Here is a 15,406-nt window from a genome sequence, read left to right on the forward strand (position 1 = left end):
TTGAGTACAGGGTACCTGTGTACAGATACTATTAATTTGTTGCATATTAAAAAAAGAGGTTAGCATGGGGACCGAGTTTAAAATGTCCAGAATGACAATAGAAAGTGATCATAAGATCTAACATTCCACTTCCTCTCCAGCATGAATCCATGCCCACCGGCCACAGATCACTAGGCCACGCAGCCTCCACATTTCAGCCTCCATCCAGGACTGGCTTGGCCATGCCTGTTCCATGGCTGCTCCGGCACTCAGCCCGTGCTCGCTCCCCCGTGGGACTCAGCACGTGCTCGCTCCCCCGTGGGACTCAGCATGTGCTCGCTCCCCCGTGGGACTCAGCACGTGCTCGCTCCCCCGTGGGACTCAGCACGAGCTCGCACCACCGTGGGACTCAGCACGTGCTCGCTCCCCCGTGGGACTCAGCACGTGCTCGCTCCCCCGTGGGACTCAGCCCGTGCTCGCTCCCCCGTGGGACTCAGCACGTGCTCGCTCCGTCATGGGACACAGCCCGTGCTCACTCTGCTGTGTGACTCAGGCCATGCTCACTCTGCCACTGCCCTGTCTTTCCCAAATCTTCCATCTCTTCAGTCGTATGATCCAAGACTGTATCACCATCTTGCCCACCCTTCTATTTATCACCCCCAGATTTTCACTTTCCCCTTGCTCCCTGAAGGTGGCGTACTGGCTTCCCAAACAATCTGACTGTCAACTGCGAAATGAAGAGAAAAAATAATTCAGCTCCTCTGCAAATTCTCTGGCCCCTCAAAACCTTTTCAGAATGCAGAAAACAAAGTTTCCGCAGTAATCCAAACATGATCTAAGTTTCCCTGCCAGATTAACATTCAGTCGCCATTCACATCCTTACTCAAAAAGGGAGATGTCATTCCATCTTTTGAGCTATCAGTCACATCATGGCTGATTTGTAGCCAACTCCATTTTTGCTGGCTTTGATCTGTATCCCTTGAAAATTTAATTTGTTTTAAATCAGTAAACACAGCCTTGTCACTGAGTATGTTTGAATTCAAGATTAATAGATTTCTAAAGCCAGTGATATCAAGGGATACAGAGATAATGTAGAAAAAAGGAGATTGAAAGCGTTGATTATCCATGATCGTATTGAATGGCAGATTAGGCTCAATTGGTTGACATCCCCTGACAGAATTAAAAACAAATTGTCATTTCAATCAATTATAGCAGTAATTACTGAAAATACTAAATGCATTGATCCGTGAGGTAGATGTTGCTACAGCAGTTTCTGTTTATGTGTATGTTGATCTCCCAGAATCCATAGTTAGCTTCCATTAATATTGATGTACTTGTTTCAACATGCTTCTGTCAATTTGGCAGCATGGGTGTGGCAATGTTTAATTCTTAGAACATAGAATATTGGAAAACAGTACAGGCCCTTTGGCCCATCATGCCTGTGCTAAGCATAATGCCCTTCTAAACCTATTCCAGCTTCCTGCACATGGTCCATATCCCTCTATTCCCTGCCTGTTCATGTGTCTGTCTAAATGCTTCCTAAACATTGCTACCATATCTGCTTGCACTACTGAATTGGTTATATTACCTTTATTCAGTTTGCAATTTTTCCTGTTTTCTTTCCCAAATGCCAACAGCGATATCTCTGCCAAATATGAAATTGTTACATTGATCTATTAGCAGGCTGTCACAGGAAGAAGAGAAAGATGTGCAAAGTTGTCTTTCACCAAGGAAACATTGCTTCTCAGTTGTTGGTGACTGCTGCCAGTATTTGTGGCTTTGTTGAGGAATGAAGAGGAGCAGATTTCAGACTGGATGTCAGGGAATATAGGATCATCCATTGATAAAAATCACATCAGTTAATAAATTAAGTGTCAGCTTTCACATAACAAAATTGAGAATTTACTGCTAAAGTGAGGCAAAAGCAATGTTACTTCTGATTTACTACTCAGCGACTGAAACCCAAGTGACATTACATTAGGGGTGGCACAGTGGCTCAGTGGTTAGCACTGCTGCCTCACTGTGCCAGGGACCCGGGTTTGATTCCACCCTTGAGCGACTGTCTGTGGGGAGTTCTCCCTGTGTTTGCATGGATTTCCTCTGGGTGCTCCGGTTTCCTTCCACAATCCAAAGATGTGCAGGTCAGGTGAATTGGCCATGCTAAATTGCCCATAATGTTAGGTGCATTAGTCAGGAGTAAATTTAGGGTAGGGAAATGGGTCTGGGTGGGTTACTCATCGGAGTGGACTGAAGGACCTGTTTCCATACTGTAGGGAATCTAATCTAACAAAAAAGATTTGGTTAGCAAAGCAGGAATAGGCTGTGAAATTGACTCCAAATCAGGTCTCAGCTTGGCACCACTGGTGACATGTCTATTTATGAATCATAAGCTTATAGGTTCATGTGGCACTCTTGCACTGCATTGGTGTTTTCATGTATTTGAGCAAGTCTTACGTTACTGTTGTATCAACTAATCCTAGGACTGACTGAAGATCCTCAGGTGTTCAGTGCTGATCCGAGTACTAACCCTGCACTCCGAGACATTGCACACTGATCCCAATTTCTACTATCCATATCTAATGTCTACAAAATGGAGAGAATGTTTGTTGAAGAACCAAATGGAAATTTGGCTTTGAGCAGACCACTCAGCACCTCAGTCTCAAACTTGCTTCATAAAAAAGGACAAAATGCACTTCTTAAAGCCATATTATTGTCACAATATGTCTGTTGTTGATCTGTCGCTTGAGTCTTGCCAGACCATAGGGGCTACTGCTGAAAATGTGTTGCTGGAAAAGCACAGCAGGTCAGGCAGCATCCAGGGAACTGGAGAATCGACAGCCTAAACAAATCTTTTTCAGGAATCCTGAAGAAGGGCTTATGCCCGAAACGTCGATTCTCCTGTTCCCTGGATGCTGCCTGACCTGCTGCGCTTTTCCAGCAACACGTTTTCAGCTCTGATCTCCAGCATCTGCAGACCTCACTTTCTCCTCATAGGAGCTACTCTCTTATTAGGGAGAAGCAACTGGCAGTGATTTAACCTGAGGGCCACTAGACCTCAGGTGAGGGAAGAGGTTGAGACGGAGAGTCCTTCATGGTAATGGGAATTTGAACCCATGTTGTTGGCATCACATTGCTCTGTAAACTAACAATCCAGCCAACTGAACTAAACCAACTGCCCTACAGTATGTCTAGCCAATGTTGGGTAAATTTTTAGGTTCGACAGCAACAAATACCTAAACATGCACCTAATACCTGTTTTAGTCATTTTAATATTTTTATTGAGAAGCAGCAATTTAGATATAATACACTTGTGAAATAGACAGGTGAAGTATACAACCCCATGCAAGCAATGACATACAGAGGGATCTTGGGGTTCAAGCCTGTAGCTCCCTGAAAGTGGCAACACAAGTGTAAAAGGTGGTAAAGAAGGCATATGGCATTAATGGTTGAGAGTGGGTCCACTGATACTGGAGGGGTGAACTGACAGTTGACATTGAGTGTTTTGGTCTCAGAAGCTTGTCATTACAGCATTCAGCTCTTGAGCTGCAGTGTTGGGAAACTCTTCCACTGGGCTTTCACCCATCATTCTTGGTCCAGCTTTTATTGGAATAGGGATCCTGCTGAATGAGGACTTCCTCCCCTGTCTCTGGGTGCTCATTTATTAGCTTTATTGCGAGACACTGGAAGTAGATCTGATATCGGATATTTGAACCGCTCCATAATTCTGTTGGTTGAGGCATTCAAGAGGGTGTTAGGAGATTATTTGGATAGATAATGTGTGCAGGTATTGGGGAAAAGTCAGGCCTCAAGTATCAGAATTAGTGCTGGTATGATTAGCTGATTGTACTGTAACAATTCTGTGATTCTAACCAATGAATGCACGATGATGTCCAACATGCCCAGGATGGTCACTTCCCTCGAAAACACATTATCTAACTTGCGGTTAGCTTTTCAGTTTCCATCATGCTGAGAGGTCACTTCTTTACATAAATAAGAGGGGACACAAGATGCCATCTTACTGACTGAGGAATACCATGATGGAACACTCAACCCAGAGTCTCTGACATGTCTCGGGTGTGGCTCTATGTGCTTCCAAAGAGAGGAAGTAATCACTTGATATTTTTTTTCTTCTTTGCTGCATTTACCAATGAGTAGCTCTGTCAGATTTGAAACTGGTGTTCAGGGATTAAATTGAAAAGAGACTCAGGTATTCGATGATACCTAATATTGTTGTGGACTGCACCAAACCCCCTCAAAATATTTCAAGAAGATAGTCTAGACCCAAACTTTTTTTTTATTTTAAAGGTGAAGTAAAGCGTTGTGTGCCGGATGAAATTTGATTGGTCAAACTACTTGGCGTTAAGCAAAAGGCACTTTACACTCCAGTTAAAATACAGACAAAATAAAAACAATAAAAGAATAGGCTGTGCAGAGACTACAGTATGTTATGCCTAACCATGCTATTAAGTACTTCTGCACTTAGTTTAAAAATGAGACCAGTTATTAAAGGTCCTATTTCTTCCATGTTGAATTCAACATTGCAAATTAAATGTTGAGCTCTACTTTTAAAATGCATTTTTGAATTCTCATTCTTGTGTTCAAACCTTTCAATTTTTTTTTAATGCTTCTCCAGTCTATGTTTCATATGTTTACCACTGGCAACCTGTGTGCCGTATGCTTCTGAGACCTCAAGCTCTCACCTTACAGTTTTCTCTCCACCTCTATTACTCTCTCCTCTTCTCAGATGTGTTATAAAACCTACCTGTTAGGATAAGCTTTTAAGCACTCATCATAATAATTTAGTGCATGATTCAGTGTGAAAAAGGCTGCTGTGAAACATTTGCTGTTTTTATTTCTGTGCTAGATGTCCTAACAGAGTGCAAGTTGTTGATGCTGTCTTATATAACCAAGACAGCAAAGTACAAGTTCAACAAGGTCATGATTACACTGCACAGTGCTCTGGTTGGAACTATTCCTCGATTGGGTCCCATTGTTTTCCAGGAGAAGGTGAGGACTGCAGATGCTGGAGAGTCAGAGTCGAGAAGTGTGTCGCTGGAAAAGCACAGCGTGTCAGGCAGCATCCGAGGAGCAGGAAAGTCAATGTTTTCCTTCAGACGCAGAGAAATTAAAGCACTCAAAGCACTGTGATCAGTGGTGTTCCACAGGTATCAGTGCTGGGACCACTGCTTTTTGTAATTTATATACATGACTTGGATGTGAATATCAGAGGAATGGTTAGTCATTTTGCAGCTGACACCAAAATTGGAAATGCATTGAACAGTGAAGAAGGTTCCCTCAGAATACAACGGAACCTTGATCAGATGGGTCGATGGCCCGAGGAGTGTACATTGAGTTTAATTTAGTTAAATGTGAGGTGTTTTGGTAGGGCAAATCAGGGTAGGACTTAGACACTTAATGGTAAGGTCCTGAGGATTGTTGCTGAGCAAAGAGACCTTGGGGTGCAGGTTCATAGTTCCATGAAGGTGAAGTCAGAGTTAGTCATGGTAGTGAAGAAGGCATTTGGTACACTTGCCGTTATTGGTGCATTGAAAGTAGGAGTTGGGATGTCGTGTTGCAGATGTGTAGAACGTTGGTGAGGCCACTTTTGGAATACTGCATTCAATTCTAGTCTCCATGACATAGGAAGGACGTTGTTAAAATTGAAAAGATTTACAAAGATGTTGGCAGGGTTGGAGCGTTTGAGCTCAAGGGACAGGCTAAATACACTGTGGCTATTTTCCTTAGCGTGTCAGAGGCTGAGAGATGACCTTGTAGAGGTTTATAAAATCATGAGTGGCATGGATAGAATGAATAGCCAAGGTCTTTTTCTAGCCACAGTAGGGGAGTCCAAAACTAGAGGGGCATAGGTTTAAGGTGAGCGGGAAAAGGGATCTAAGGAGTAACCTTTTTCACTCAGAGGGTGGTGCGTGTATGAAATGAATTGCTAGAGGAAGTGGTGGAGGCTGGTACAATTGCAACATTTAAAATGCATCTGGATGTTATATGAATACGAGGGGTTTGGAGAGATTTGACCAAATGCAGGCAAATAGGACTAGATGATCTGGTTGGCATGGTTGAGTTGGACTGAAGGGACTGTTTCTGTGCTGTACAACTCTATGATTGTTCAGACAGAAGAATCATAGGACCATTGTTAATATCAGAGGATGAGGTATGGGGCCTTGATTCGACTCACTCCTTTTTCTCACACTCTCCAACTCTGACCCTGTCATTAGCATCAACCCTGCCACTTCCCAGCTGCTTTCAGTTCAGATGAAGGGTCATTGGACTCAAAATCGTTGCTGTTTTTCTCTCCAGCGATGTTGCTGAGTTTTACCAGCACTTACTGTTTTTGTTTCAGATCTCCAGCATCCACAGTTCTTTGTTATCTTTAAGAGTTATATTACTTGCTGCTCAGATTTACTGGAAACACGGTATTTGACAACTGACCATCTGCTGGGTATATTGGGAGCTGAGGATGTAGCTTGACTCTGGAGAACCTGTGTCTTGCTTCTGCTAGCCCTGTTGAATATGGCCTGATTCTGTGGCTGTACAGCTTACATCGTTCCAGTCAAGAGTGGCCACTACAACCCTGGAACTGCTTAACACCAAAAATCTTGAAGTGCATATCAAAAGATTATCTAAACTTTCTACACCATAAGAATTTGACAGCAAGAGATACCCTGTGTTTCAGAGAACCAGATCTTGCCATTCAGACACCTTGAAGTGGATTACTTTTGCAATGAAAGAGCATTGCATCCTTGATAAAGCTTTTTAGCTTTATTGAGTGAACATATTAATAAGAAGTTTTTGGATAATCTCCAATTCCAGTCCATCCATCATTTTTCTTTCACTCATTTTTACATGTTTGATCTGACACTTCCTTTTGCTAACCTGACAAAGAAATGAATTTAATTAATTCAGTTCCAACCACTCAGTTGTCTTATGTTAAAGCCTTTCTCAACCCTTTCAGCATTGTGCTACTTTCCCAGACAGTCAAAATCATGGAATCATGTGCAGGTTAGGTTAATTGGCCATGCTAAATTACCAGTGGTGTCCAGAGATGTGCAGACTGGGTAGATTAGTCAAGGGAAATGCAGGTTTACAGGGATAGGTGGGAGGGGTGGATTTGGGTGGGATGCTTTTCAGAGGGTCGGTGTGGACTCGATAGGCCAAATGGTCTGCTTCCACACTGTAGGGATTGTATGATTCTGATCACTTTTGACTGATTGAATGTGCTTCCCATGAAGGTTAATCTTAATCTTTGTTCCTCCTATTACCAAGTCTCAATTTATTTTCCTACCATTTGCTTTTTATCTTCTTTAAGTGGCACACCCCAGCAGTCACCTTTGTCTCTGGTTTACTGTTCCTTGACTTTCTGTGGTCTCATTTGATCGCTCGTCTCCAAGTGTTGTCAGCTTGTATGAGGGGGCATAACTACCAATTGAGGGGTGATAGCCTGAAGACTGATGTCAGAGGCAAGTTCTTTATGCAGAGAGTGATAAGGGTGTGGAATGCCCTACCTGCTAAGGTAGTCAACTCAGCCACATTAGGGAGATTTAACCAATCCTTAGATAAGCTCATGGATGATTTTGGGAAAGTGTAGGGGGACAAGCTGAGAATAGTCCACAGGTCGGCGCAACATCGAGGGCTGAAGGGCCTGTTCTGCGCTGTATTGTTCTATGTTCTATGTAAGTGTTAACATTTTTCATTTTTGACTCTTTGCAAATGTTGTAATATTTTTTATCCTTCTAACTTGCAATTTATTTCTTTTTACATCTGCTTTTAAAATTTTATTTCAAAATGTGTTAAAGAATCAAGGATTCCAATCCTTGAGACTAGAATCTCTTTACATCAATCTTGTTTTTATGATGTGGGAGACAAATGCAGACTTCTGCACCATTCCACCTCTGTGCTCTCTCCATGTTTAGTGATTTTAATGCCAATCTTTAATGGTATCCTCAATCATTTTTCACCAATGATGGTGTATGGGCATATAGGCAGATGTGTATATCTAAGTGTTAACTCTCTGGAGGGTTTTGTGCTATTGTGAGGCTACCAGTGAGATTTGCTGACTGTGTCCTCACTCAATTTGGAGTTGGAAGTCTGGTGAATCGACCTTAGGTGAATCACAAAGTCATGGGTTCAAAGTTCAAAGCTGGCTTTACTAAGGGGGACCCTGTTGGAGATACCATCTTTCAGATGACACTTTACAAAAAAGGCTGTCTGCACTCTGAGTAGATGTGGAGGTTCTCATGGAGTGACTTTGAAGACAACCAGGACGAAGCTATCACTAATGTTCTAGTTAATATTTCTTCCTCAATCGTTTTTTTTATAAAATCCGGTTTTTAGTACTGTTTGTGGGAGCTTCTTATGTGCAAATGTGTTGACTTGTTTCCGAGGCTACTGTTCCATTTACTTTAAAAATGGGGTTGTGAGAAATGCAGTCGAGAGTGTGGTGCTGGAAAAGCACAGCAGGTCAAGCAGCATCCGAGGAACAGGAGAATCAACGTTTCAGGCATAAGCCTGTCATCAGGATACTGCCTGAAAATGTGTTGCTGGAAAAGCGCAGCAGGTCAGGCAGCATCCAAGGGGCAGGAGAATAGATGTTTCGGTCATGAGCCCTTCTTCAGGAAGGGCTCATGACCGAAACATCTATTCTCCTGCCCCTTGGATGCTGCCTGACCTGCTGCGCTTTTCCAGCAACACATTTTCAGCTCTGATCTCCAGCATCTGCAGTCCTCACTTTCTCCGTCAGGATACTGCCTGACCTGTTGGGCTTTTCCAACACCACAGTCTCGACTCTGATCTCCAGCATCTGCAGTCTTCACTTTCTCCTCCTCGTGAGAAATGCATTTTTACTAAGTCATTATTGTGGCGCTCAGCTTTTAAGACATGGCTGTGAAGTAGTCAATGTGATGAGGAGTTCTGACAGATTCCCTACTGGACGGTGCTGAATTGACAAACTTAGCTTCCGATCAACATTCAAGGCCACATTAGCAGGAAAGGAGACTGTCAATGTTTCTGTCAATATTGTAGAATCACCGAAGAGTCCTGGGAGTGGGAGTGGCAGCACTGAACTCTCACCCAATGGCTCTGAAGAAAGGAAATGTGCAATTGGGATGGGGTGGGCAGCAATGGTGGGGCAAGTAAGGCTTCCTTGTATTGAGACTAAAGTAATGATGTGTCAGGGTTTGCCTGACATAGAGGATTAGGGTTGACCTAGCGGGTGTATTGGGGGTAGCTCCCGTTCCTTGTAAGACCATCCAATGTAGAGCAGAAGTAGATAATTCAGCCCATTAAGTCTGCTCTGCCATCCAATGAGTTCATGACTTACAATCCTCAAGTTCACTTTCCTGCCTATTCCCATAAAGCTTGGTTCCCTCACTGATTGAAAATCCATCTGTCTCACCTGAGTGTATAGTTAACCACACAGCCTACTGCAGTAAAGAATTCATTGGACGGCAGGTTTGCAATGCAGAGTGAGGCCAATAGTGTGGGTTGAATTTCTACACTGGCTGAGGTTACCACGAAGGATTCACCTTCTCAACCTCTCCCCTTGCCTGCAGTATGGTGACCATTATATTAAACCATCACCAGTCTGCTCTTTCTCTAATGAGGAAGCAGCCCTATAGTCTACTAAGACTGTGGCAATTTTACCTTTATCCTCTTAGAAAATAAATTCTTCATCTCAGTCTTGACTGAACACCATGTTGCTCTGAGACTATGCCTTCTCTACAATCACCTGATGAAGGAGCAGAACTCTGAAAGCTAGTGCTTCCAAATAAACCTGTTGGACTATAACCTGGTGTTGTGTGATTTTTAACTTTGTACACCCCAGTCCAACACCTCTAACTCATAGAATCAATCTAGTGAACATTGTCTCCAATGCCAATATATCTTGCCTAAGATAAGGACCTCAAAGCTTCAAACAGTGCTGGAAAGACACAAACTTTCTATTGAATGTATTCACTTCTCATCAACTGTCAGCTTTCCCAAGACCTTGCAAATATGACATCAGAAGTCAAACCTACAAGTCCAGATGAATCTGTGGCTACTGGCCACAGTAAGAGACATAAATGGCCAGGATTCAGTAGGTTGTTCATTCACCTATCCAACCTTTAATATGCTTGGAAGAGACCCCACCCTACCCCTGTTTTGGGACCTTAAATTTCACCGCTCTGCCTTAGTACCTGATCAAATAGAGAGCTCTGTATTACTCAACTATCTTCTGGAAGGATGTGCTTCCTTGTTAACCAGGCATTTGATTTTTCCAGGTGATGATCTAAATGATGGACTGTGGCATTCTATTAATTTGAATGCCAGAAGGAATCGAGTTAGCATCATTTTGGACAACAATGCAGCCTCAACCTTTCATTCAACCATACAGATACAGATCTACTCTGGAAGCAGATATTATTTTGGAGGTAAGTGCTTATTCATTTATTGTATCTTTTCACAAGTAGCCTTTCTGAGTTAATTTACTTTTAACATGTCCTATTTCTCTATTCTTGTTTCTAGTACTTCAGAATACTTGGTTAGAATATGAACCTTATCCCTTTGTAATTGACAGTGGAAACTCACACATGGATATTCAAAAGTAAAACTGTTCTCAACCAATGTAGATAACTGTGCAGTAAACATGTAAGCTTCCTTTATGTAACTTGACAGGTACAGTGTGTAACTGATATACTTATGAAGTGCGTATATCTTGCGGAATGGTGGCTCAGTGGTCAACACTGCTGCCTCACACCACCAGGGACCTGGGTTTGATTCCTGTCTTGGAGCAACTATCTGTGTGGAGTTTGCACACTCTCCCCATGTCTGCTGGGTTTCCTCCGGGTGCACCAGTTTCCTCCCACCGTCCAAAGATGTGCAGGTCAGGTCAATTGGCCAAGCTAAATTGCCTATATTGTAAGGTGCAATGTAGGGTAGGGGAATGGGTCTGGGTAGGTTACTGTTTGGAGAGTTGATGTGGACTTGTTGGGCCGAGGGGCCTACTTCCATATTGTAGGGAATCTAATCTTCAAGTGTAATCAGATAATTTATTCACGTAAATATTTGAAAAGAATTGTATTCAGCTGGTGGAGAAAATCTCCACTCAGTAACTTACTGTTGTAGCTTTAATTGCATCCAAGACACAATGGTTTGAATGTCCTCCTTCTGTACTGTAAAATTCTACAATGCTAAATCCAATGGGAAATGAGAAACTAATAAAAATGGGTGTAGACATTTGGAGGACTTTGGCAAGCAATGATATATGGGCTATTCCATCCCGTTAGTCTTTTCTGCTCTACAGTTAGAATTTGTCTTCTCTGTTTATCAATCCCTTCTAACAGTCTCTCTTCTGTAAATCTTAGTAACCTTGCCTGACAAAAATCATAAGGAGCAGGGATAAGAATCCTTGACCAAGTACTCATTATTAGGGCAAGCAGAATTTCCTGCTGCTGAAAGTAACTGCCTCTTTGATTTCTACTCCTTTCCCACCCAGTAGCTGAATTATACAGATATTTTGCATCTGTCTTCATGTCGTGGATGAAGGGCACCAAATGAGGGTACATCAAGAGGCGAAAAGGAAGGAGGACCTTAGAACAATGACATTCATAAGGGAACATACACAGATGGGATTATTTGAATTAAATCCCCAGCTCCTAGGACACTTTACCTTTGGGTTTGAAAACAAATGATTGCTGAGATATTGCACAATGAATTCTAATTTTCCAAAATTTCTGAGAATCTGGAAAATTCTATCAGATCAGAACACTTTCTCCATTTAAGAGCAGCAGGAAATATAAAGTTATGGGTCAGTTAGCTTAATGTTTGTTACAGGGATAACACCAGAACCTATGATTTAAAAGGTTACAGCGAGGTGCTGAGAAAATCTCAATAACATCAGGAAGCATCAGTGTGGTTTCATGCAAGAGAAATCCTGTTTGATTCATTTATTACAGTCATTTAGCAAGCAACATGCATCGAGGGAAACCTGTGGGTCTGCTTAGATTTCCTGGAGACAAGTTTCCATGACAAACTTTGCTGTAAGAATTAAGAGCTCAGTTGTCAGGGCAATGTATTAGCACAGACTGAAGATTGATTGAAGAGTGGTCAGGAATGGGTGATCTTTAGCTTGACAAGATGTAACAAGTGATGAGATATACAAGTCACTGCAAGGTCTCAAATATTTACAAATTGCATTTGTGACTTCTGTGATGGGATCAAATGTATAGCTGTTTAATTTGTGGATTATGCAAAGATAGTTCAGAAAGTAAATTGTGAGGATGACATAGGAGTTTGCAAATGATCTAATAGGTTAAGTCAGTCAGCCAGCAAAAATTTTGTAGATGAAATGTGGAAAATGTAGGTTTGTCAACTTTTACAGAAATAATTTGAAAAGCATGCTTATTTATTTATTTTTTTCTTATCTATTCATGCTAAGCTAGCATTTTTTTGCCGATCTCTGTTTGTTCTTGGAAAGGTGGCGATGAGCTGTCATCTTAAACTGCTGCACTCAGTGGAATGGAGGAACATCATTAGTGCTCTTAAGAAAGGAGTTCCAGTGTTTTGACTAAGCAATTTCTCCACGTCAGGCTGGTGTGTGGCTCAGAGGGGTACATGGATGGTGTTCTCATGTCCTTATCCTTTTGGATGGTGGATGTCGTTGGTTTAAGTGGTAGTGTTGAATGAGCTGAGGTAAATTGTTGTGGTCTATCTTGTAGACAGAAAACATTTGTACCGATGTGCATGAGTGGCAGAGGAAGCGAATGAGGAAGGTGGTTATTGGGGTCCCAGTGAGACAGGCTGCTTTGTCCAGATGATGTGAAGTCTCCTGAGTGTTGTTGGAGCTACACTCATCTAGATAAGTGGAGAGGATTCTGTAACGCTCCTGACTTGTGCCTTGTCTGTGAAGGACAGGCTAGTGAGGAGATGAGTTACTCACAGCAGAATTGCCAGTCTCTGATTTGCTGTTGGAATCACGTATGGCAGGCTTAACTGAGCTTTTGGTCAATGGTAATGCCGAGGCTATGGTTTAAATGGGGAAAGATTGCAGAACTCTGAGATAGAAAGGGCTTTGGGTGTCCTAACACATAAATCACAAGAAGATGGTATGCTGGCACTTGGCTGGGCAGATGCTGAAAGGATGGCTGCCCTCATGAGAGAGACTAGAAGCAAGAGCTGCAATTGAAATTAAGGGCTGTCCTGTTTATGATGAAGGTGAGGAGAAATGGTTTCTGTCGGATAGTCTTGAGTCTGTGGAATTCTCTTTCTCAGAATACAGTGGAGGCCTGATCCTTGAATAGTTTCAAAACAGAAGTGGATAGATTCTTGGCTAACAAGAGATTCAATGGGTATCAGGAGAGCTGTGAAATGGAGGAGAGGCCACAATCAGGTCAACCATGATCTTATTGAATTGTGGAACAGGCTTGAGGTGCCGAATGGGCTCCTCTTGTTCCTAGTTCTCACATTCACATTTATAGTGAAGATTGATATGATGGGCAATGCAGACCTTGGGAATACTGTCCATTCTGAAACCAGACAAGATGTGTGTTAAGTGGTTTGTGTCTGGAATGCACTGCCCTGAGGTACGGTGAAGGCAGGATCAAGTAATGTATTCAAGTAGTCAATGGATGATTATTTCAATTGAAATAATGAGCAGGGGAAAGGGGAAAAAAAAACAAGACAATAGCTCTAATGCTCATATGGAGAGCTGGCAGAGATACAATGGGCCAAAAGGTCCTTTATTTGCTATAAAATTGAGATGACTCAGTGAAGTGGCTTGTTCAACAGTAGAGGCTACTACAGACAGGATTAATCTTTTACTAATCATGAGTAGGCATCGTGTTAGCATGACCGTAACCTGAAATGAATGCTTCATAAGTAATTTGTTGCTTTAAAATTGGATTCTTTCTACCAAGCAAATTAGGTCAATTATTAATGCAAAATGAATATAAAAGGATGTGAAACTTCTAACTGTTAGAGTGAAACTAAAGCAGTGTTTCTGGACTGCAAGATGGTTACTTGGGTGAATTTTGATGGAGTCAATGCTGTCACTTTGAGGTGAGATTCAGCTTGTTGTGATCCCAGCTAATGATGACACTGGACAAGTCAGATCCCAGAATGAAACCTGGCTTGATAGATCGTATATTTACCTTTCATTGGTAAATTGGTGAACTTGGTCGTTGGTCATTGTATCATTAGAACATGAGCTTATTACAAAAAAGAATAATTAAACAGTGTGATCTAGATATAGAAGATGCTTCAAGGATCTTAACACAACCATCAAAACAATTCTGACCTCAGTCTTTATTAACTTTTACTTTCCACCTTCTTTCTCTTCATTGCTAAGACTTTTATTTAATGACACCTTACTGAATCCCAGATGTGAATCTCAGACAAGTCATAGAGTCAGGGAGATATACAGCATGGAAATAGACCCTTTGGTCCAACTTGTCCATGCTGACCAGATATCCTAAATTAATCCAGGCCAATTTGCCAGCACATGGCTCATATCCCTCTAAACCCTTCCTATTCATGTACCTATCCAGATATATTTTAATCTTACAATTGTTACCAACCTTCACCACTTCCTCATTTCATACACTCACCACCTCCACATGAAAAAGTTGCATCTTGGATCCCTTTTATGTCTTTCCCCTCTCACCTTAAACCTTTGCCCAATAATTTTGGATTTCCTAACCATGGGGAAAAGATTTTGACTGTTCAGCCTGTCTATGCCCTCATGATTTTATATACCTCTATAAGATTCCTTCGGCCTCTGATGCTCCAGGGAAAACGGCCCCAGCCTATTCAGCCTTTCCCAATAGCTCAAACCCTCCAACCCTGGTAGCATCCTTGTAAATCTTTACAGAACCATCTCACTAGTGACCTAGCCCATTTCAGGTTTAACAACTTGAAGATTTCTATCCAAACACTTTGGCCATCGAAATGGCACAGAATAGAACCCATTTTTGCTGTGGTAACTATTTCCCAGAGCTGAACTGAAAAACTTTGGTTCTCCTGCTGGTCAAAAGATCGGTACTCCTTTTGAACTGAATTCCTTGTTCTCCTGAACTAAAGTTTTCACTTGGTTTAGTTCCGAAGTCAAACTTAAAGTTATTGACTTAATGAGTTTGCACAGTCTGTCATGAACCCATTGGTATAAATATTTTACTAACAAACACAACAAGGATTTTCCTAGACATGTGACTGCAGTCGCCAGTTTACTTGTAACTAATCCACTGTTCTAAATGGTTTTTTGACCTGTCTTAAGAAAATCTTACACAGAACTATCTCAAACCATTGGCCTCCATTTTAAATCCAAGTCCCAAAAGCGTAAAGTATTTTACATACATTTATTCCAAGCTAAACTGGAAAACTGAAGCCATTAGATATGGTAAGGAGCACGATAGCGAGTGAATCAACATCAGCATTCATC

General features: G+C 41.9%; 1 protein-coding gene across 3 annotated transcripts in view; it reads left to right on the plus strand.

Moving 5' to 3' along the window:
- LOC122551780 (contactin-associated protein-like 5) overlaps positions 1-15,406 on the plus strand; it is a 1,290,980-nt gene that overhangs the window by 682,826 nt on the left and 592,748 nt on the right. For all 3 annotated transcript variants that reach the window (XM_043694243.2, XM_087989330.1, XM_043694244.2), the window contains one exon: positions 10,254-10,403. In XM_043694243.2, the coding sequence (XP_043550178.2) occupies positions 10,254-10,403 (150 nt within the window). The remainder of the gene's footprint in view (positions 1-10,253; positions 10,404-15,406) is intronic.

Source organism: Chiloscyllium plagiosum, unplaced genomic scaffold, assembly GCF_037043375.1.
Source record: "Chiloscyllium plagiosum isolate Xiang-an unplaced genomic scaffold, Cpla_swu_hap1 HiC_scaffold_7, whole genome shotgun sequence".
NCBI classification, from domain to species: domain Eukaryota; kingdom Metazoa; phylum Chordata; class Chondrichthyes; order Orectolobiformes; family Hemiscylliidae; genus Chiloscyllium; species Chiloscyllium plagiosum.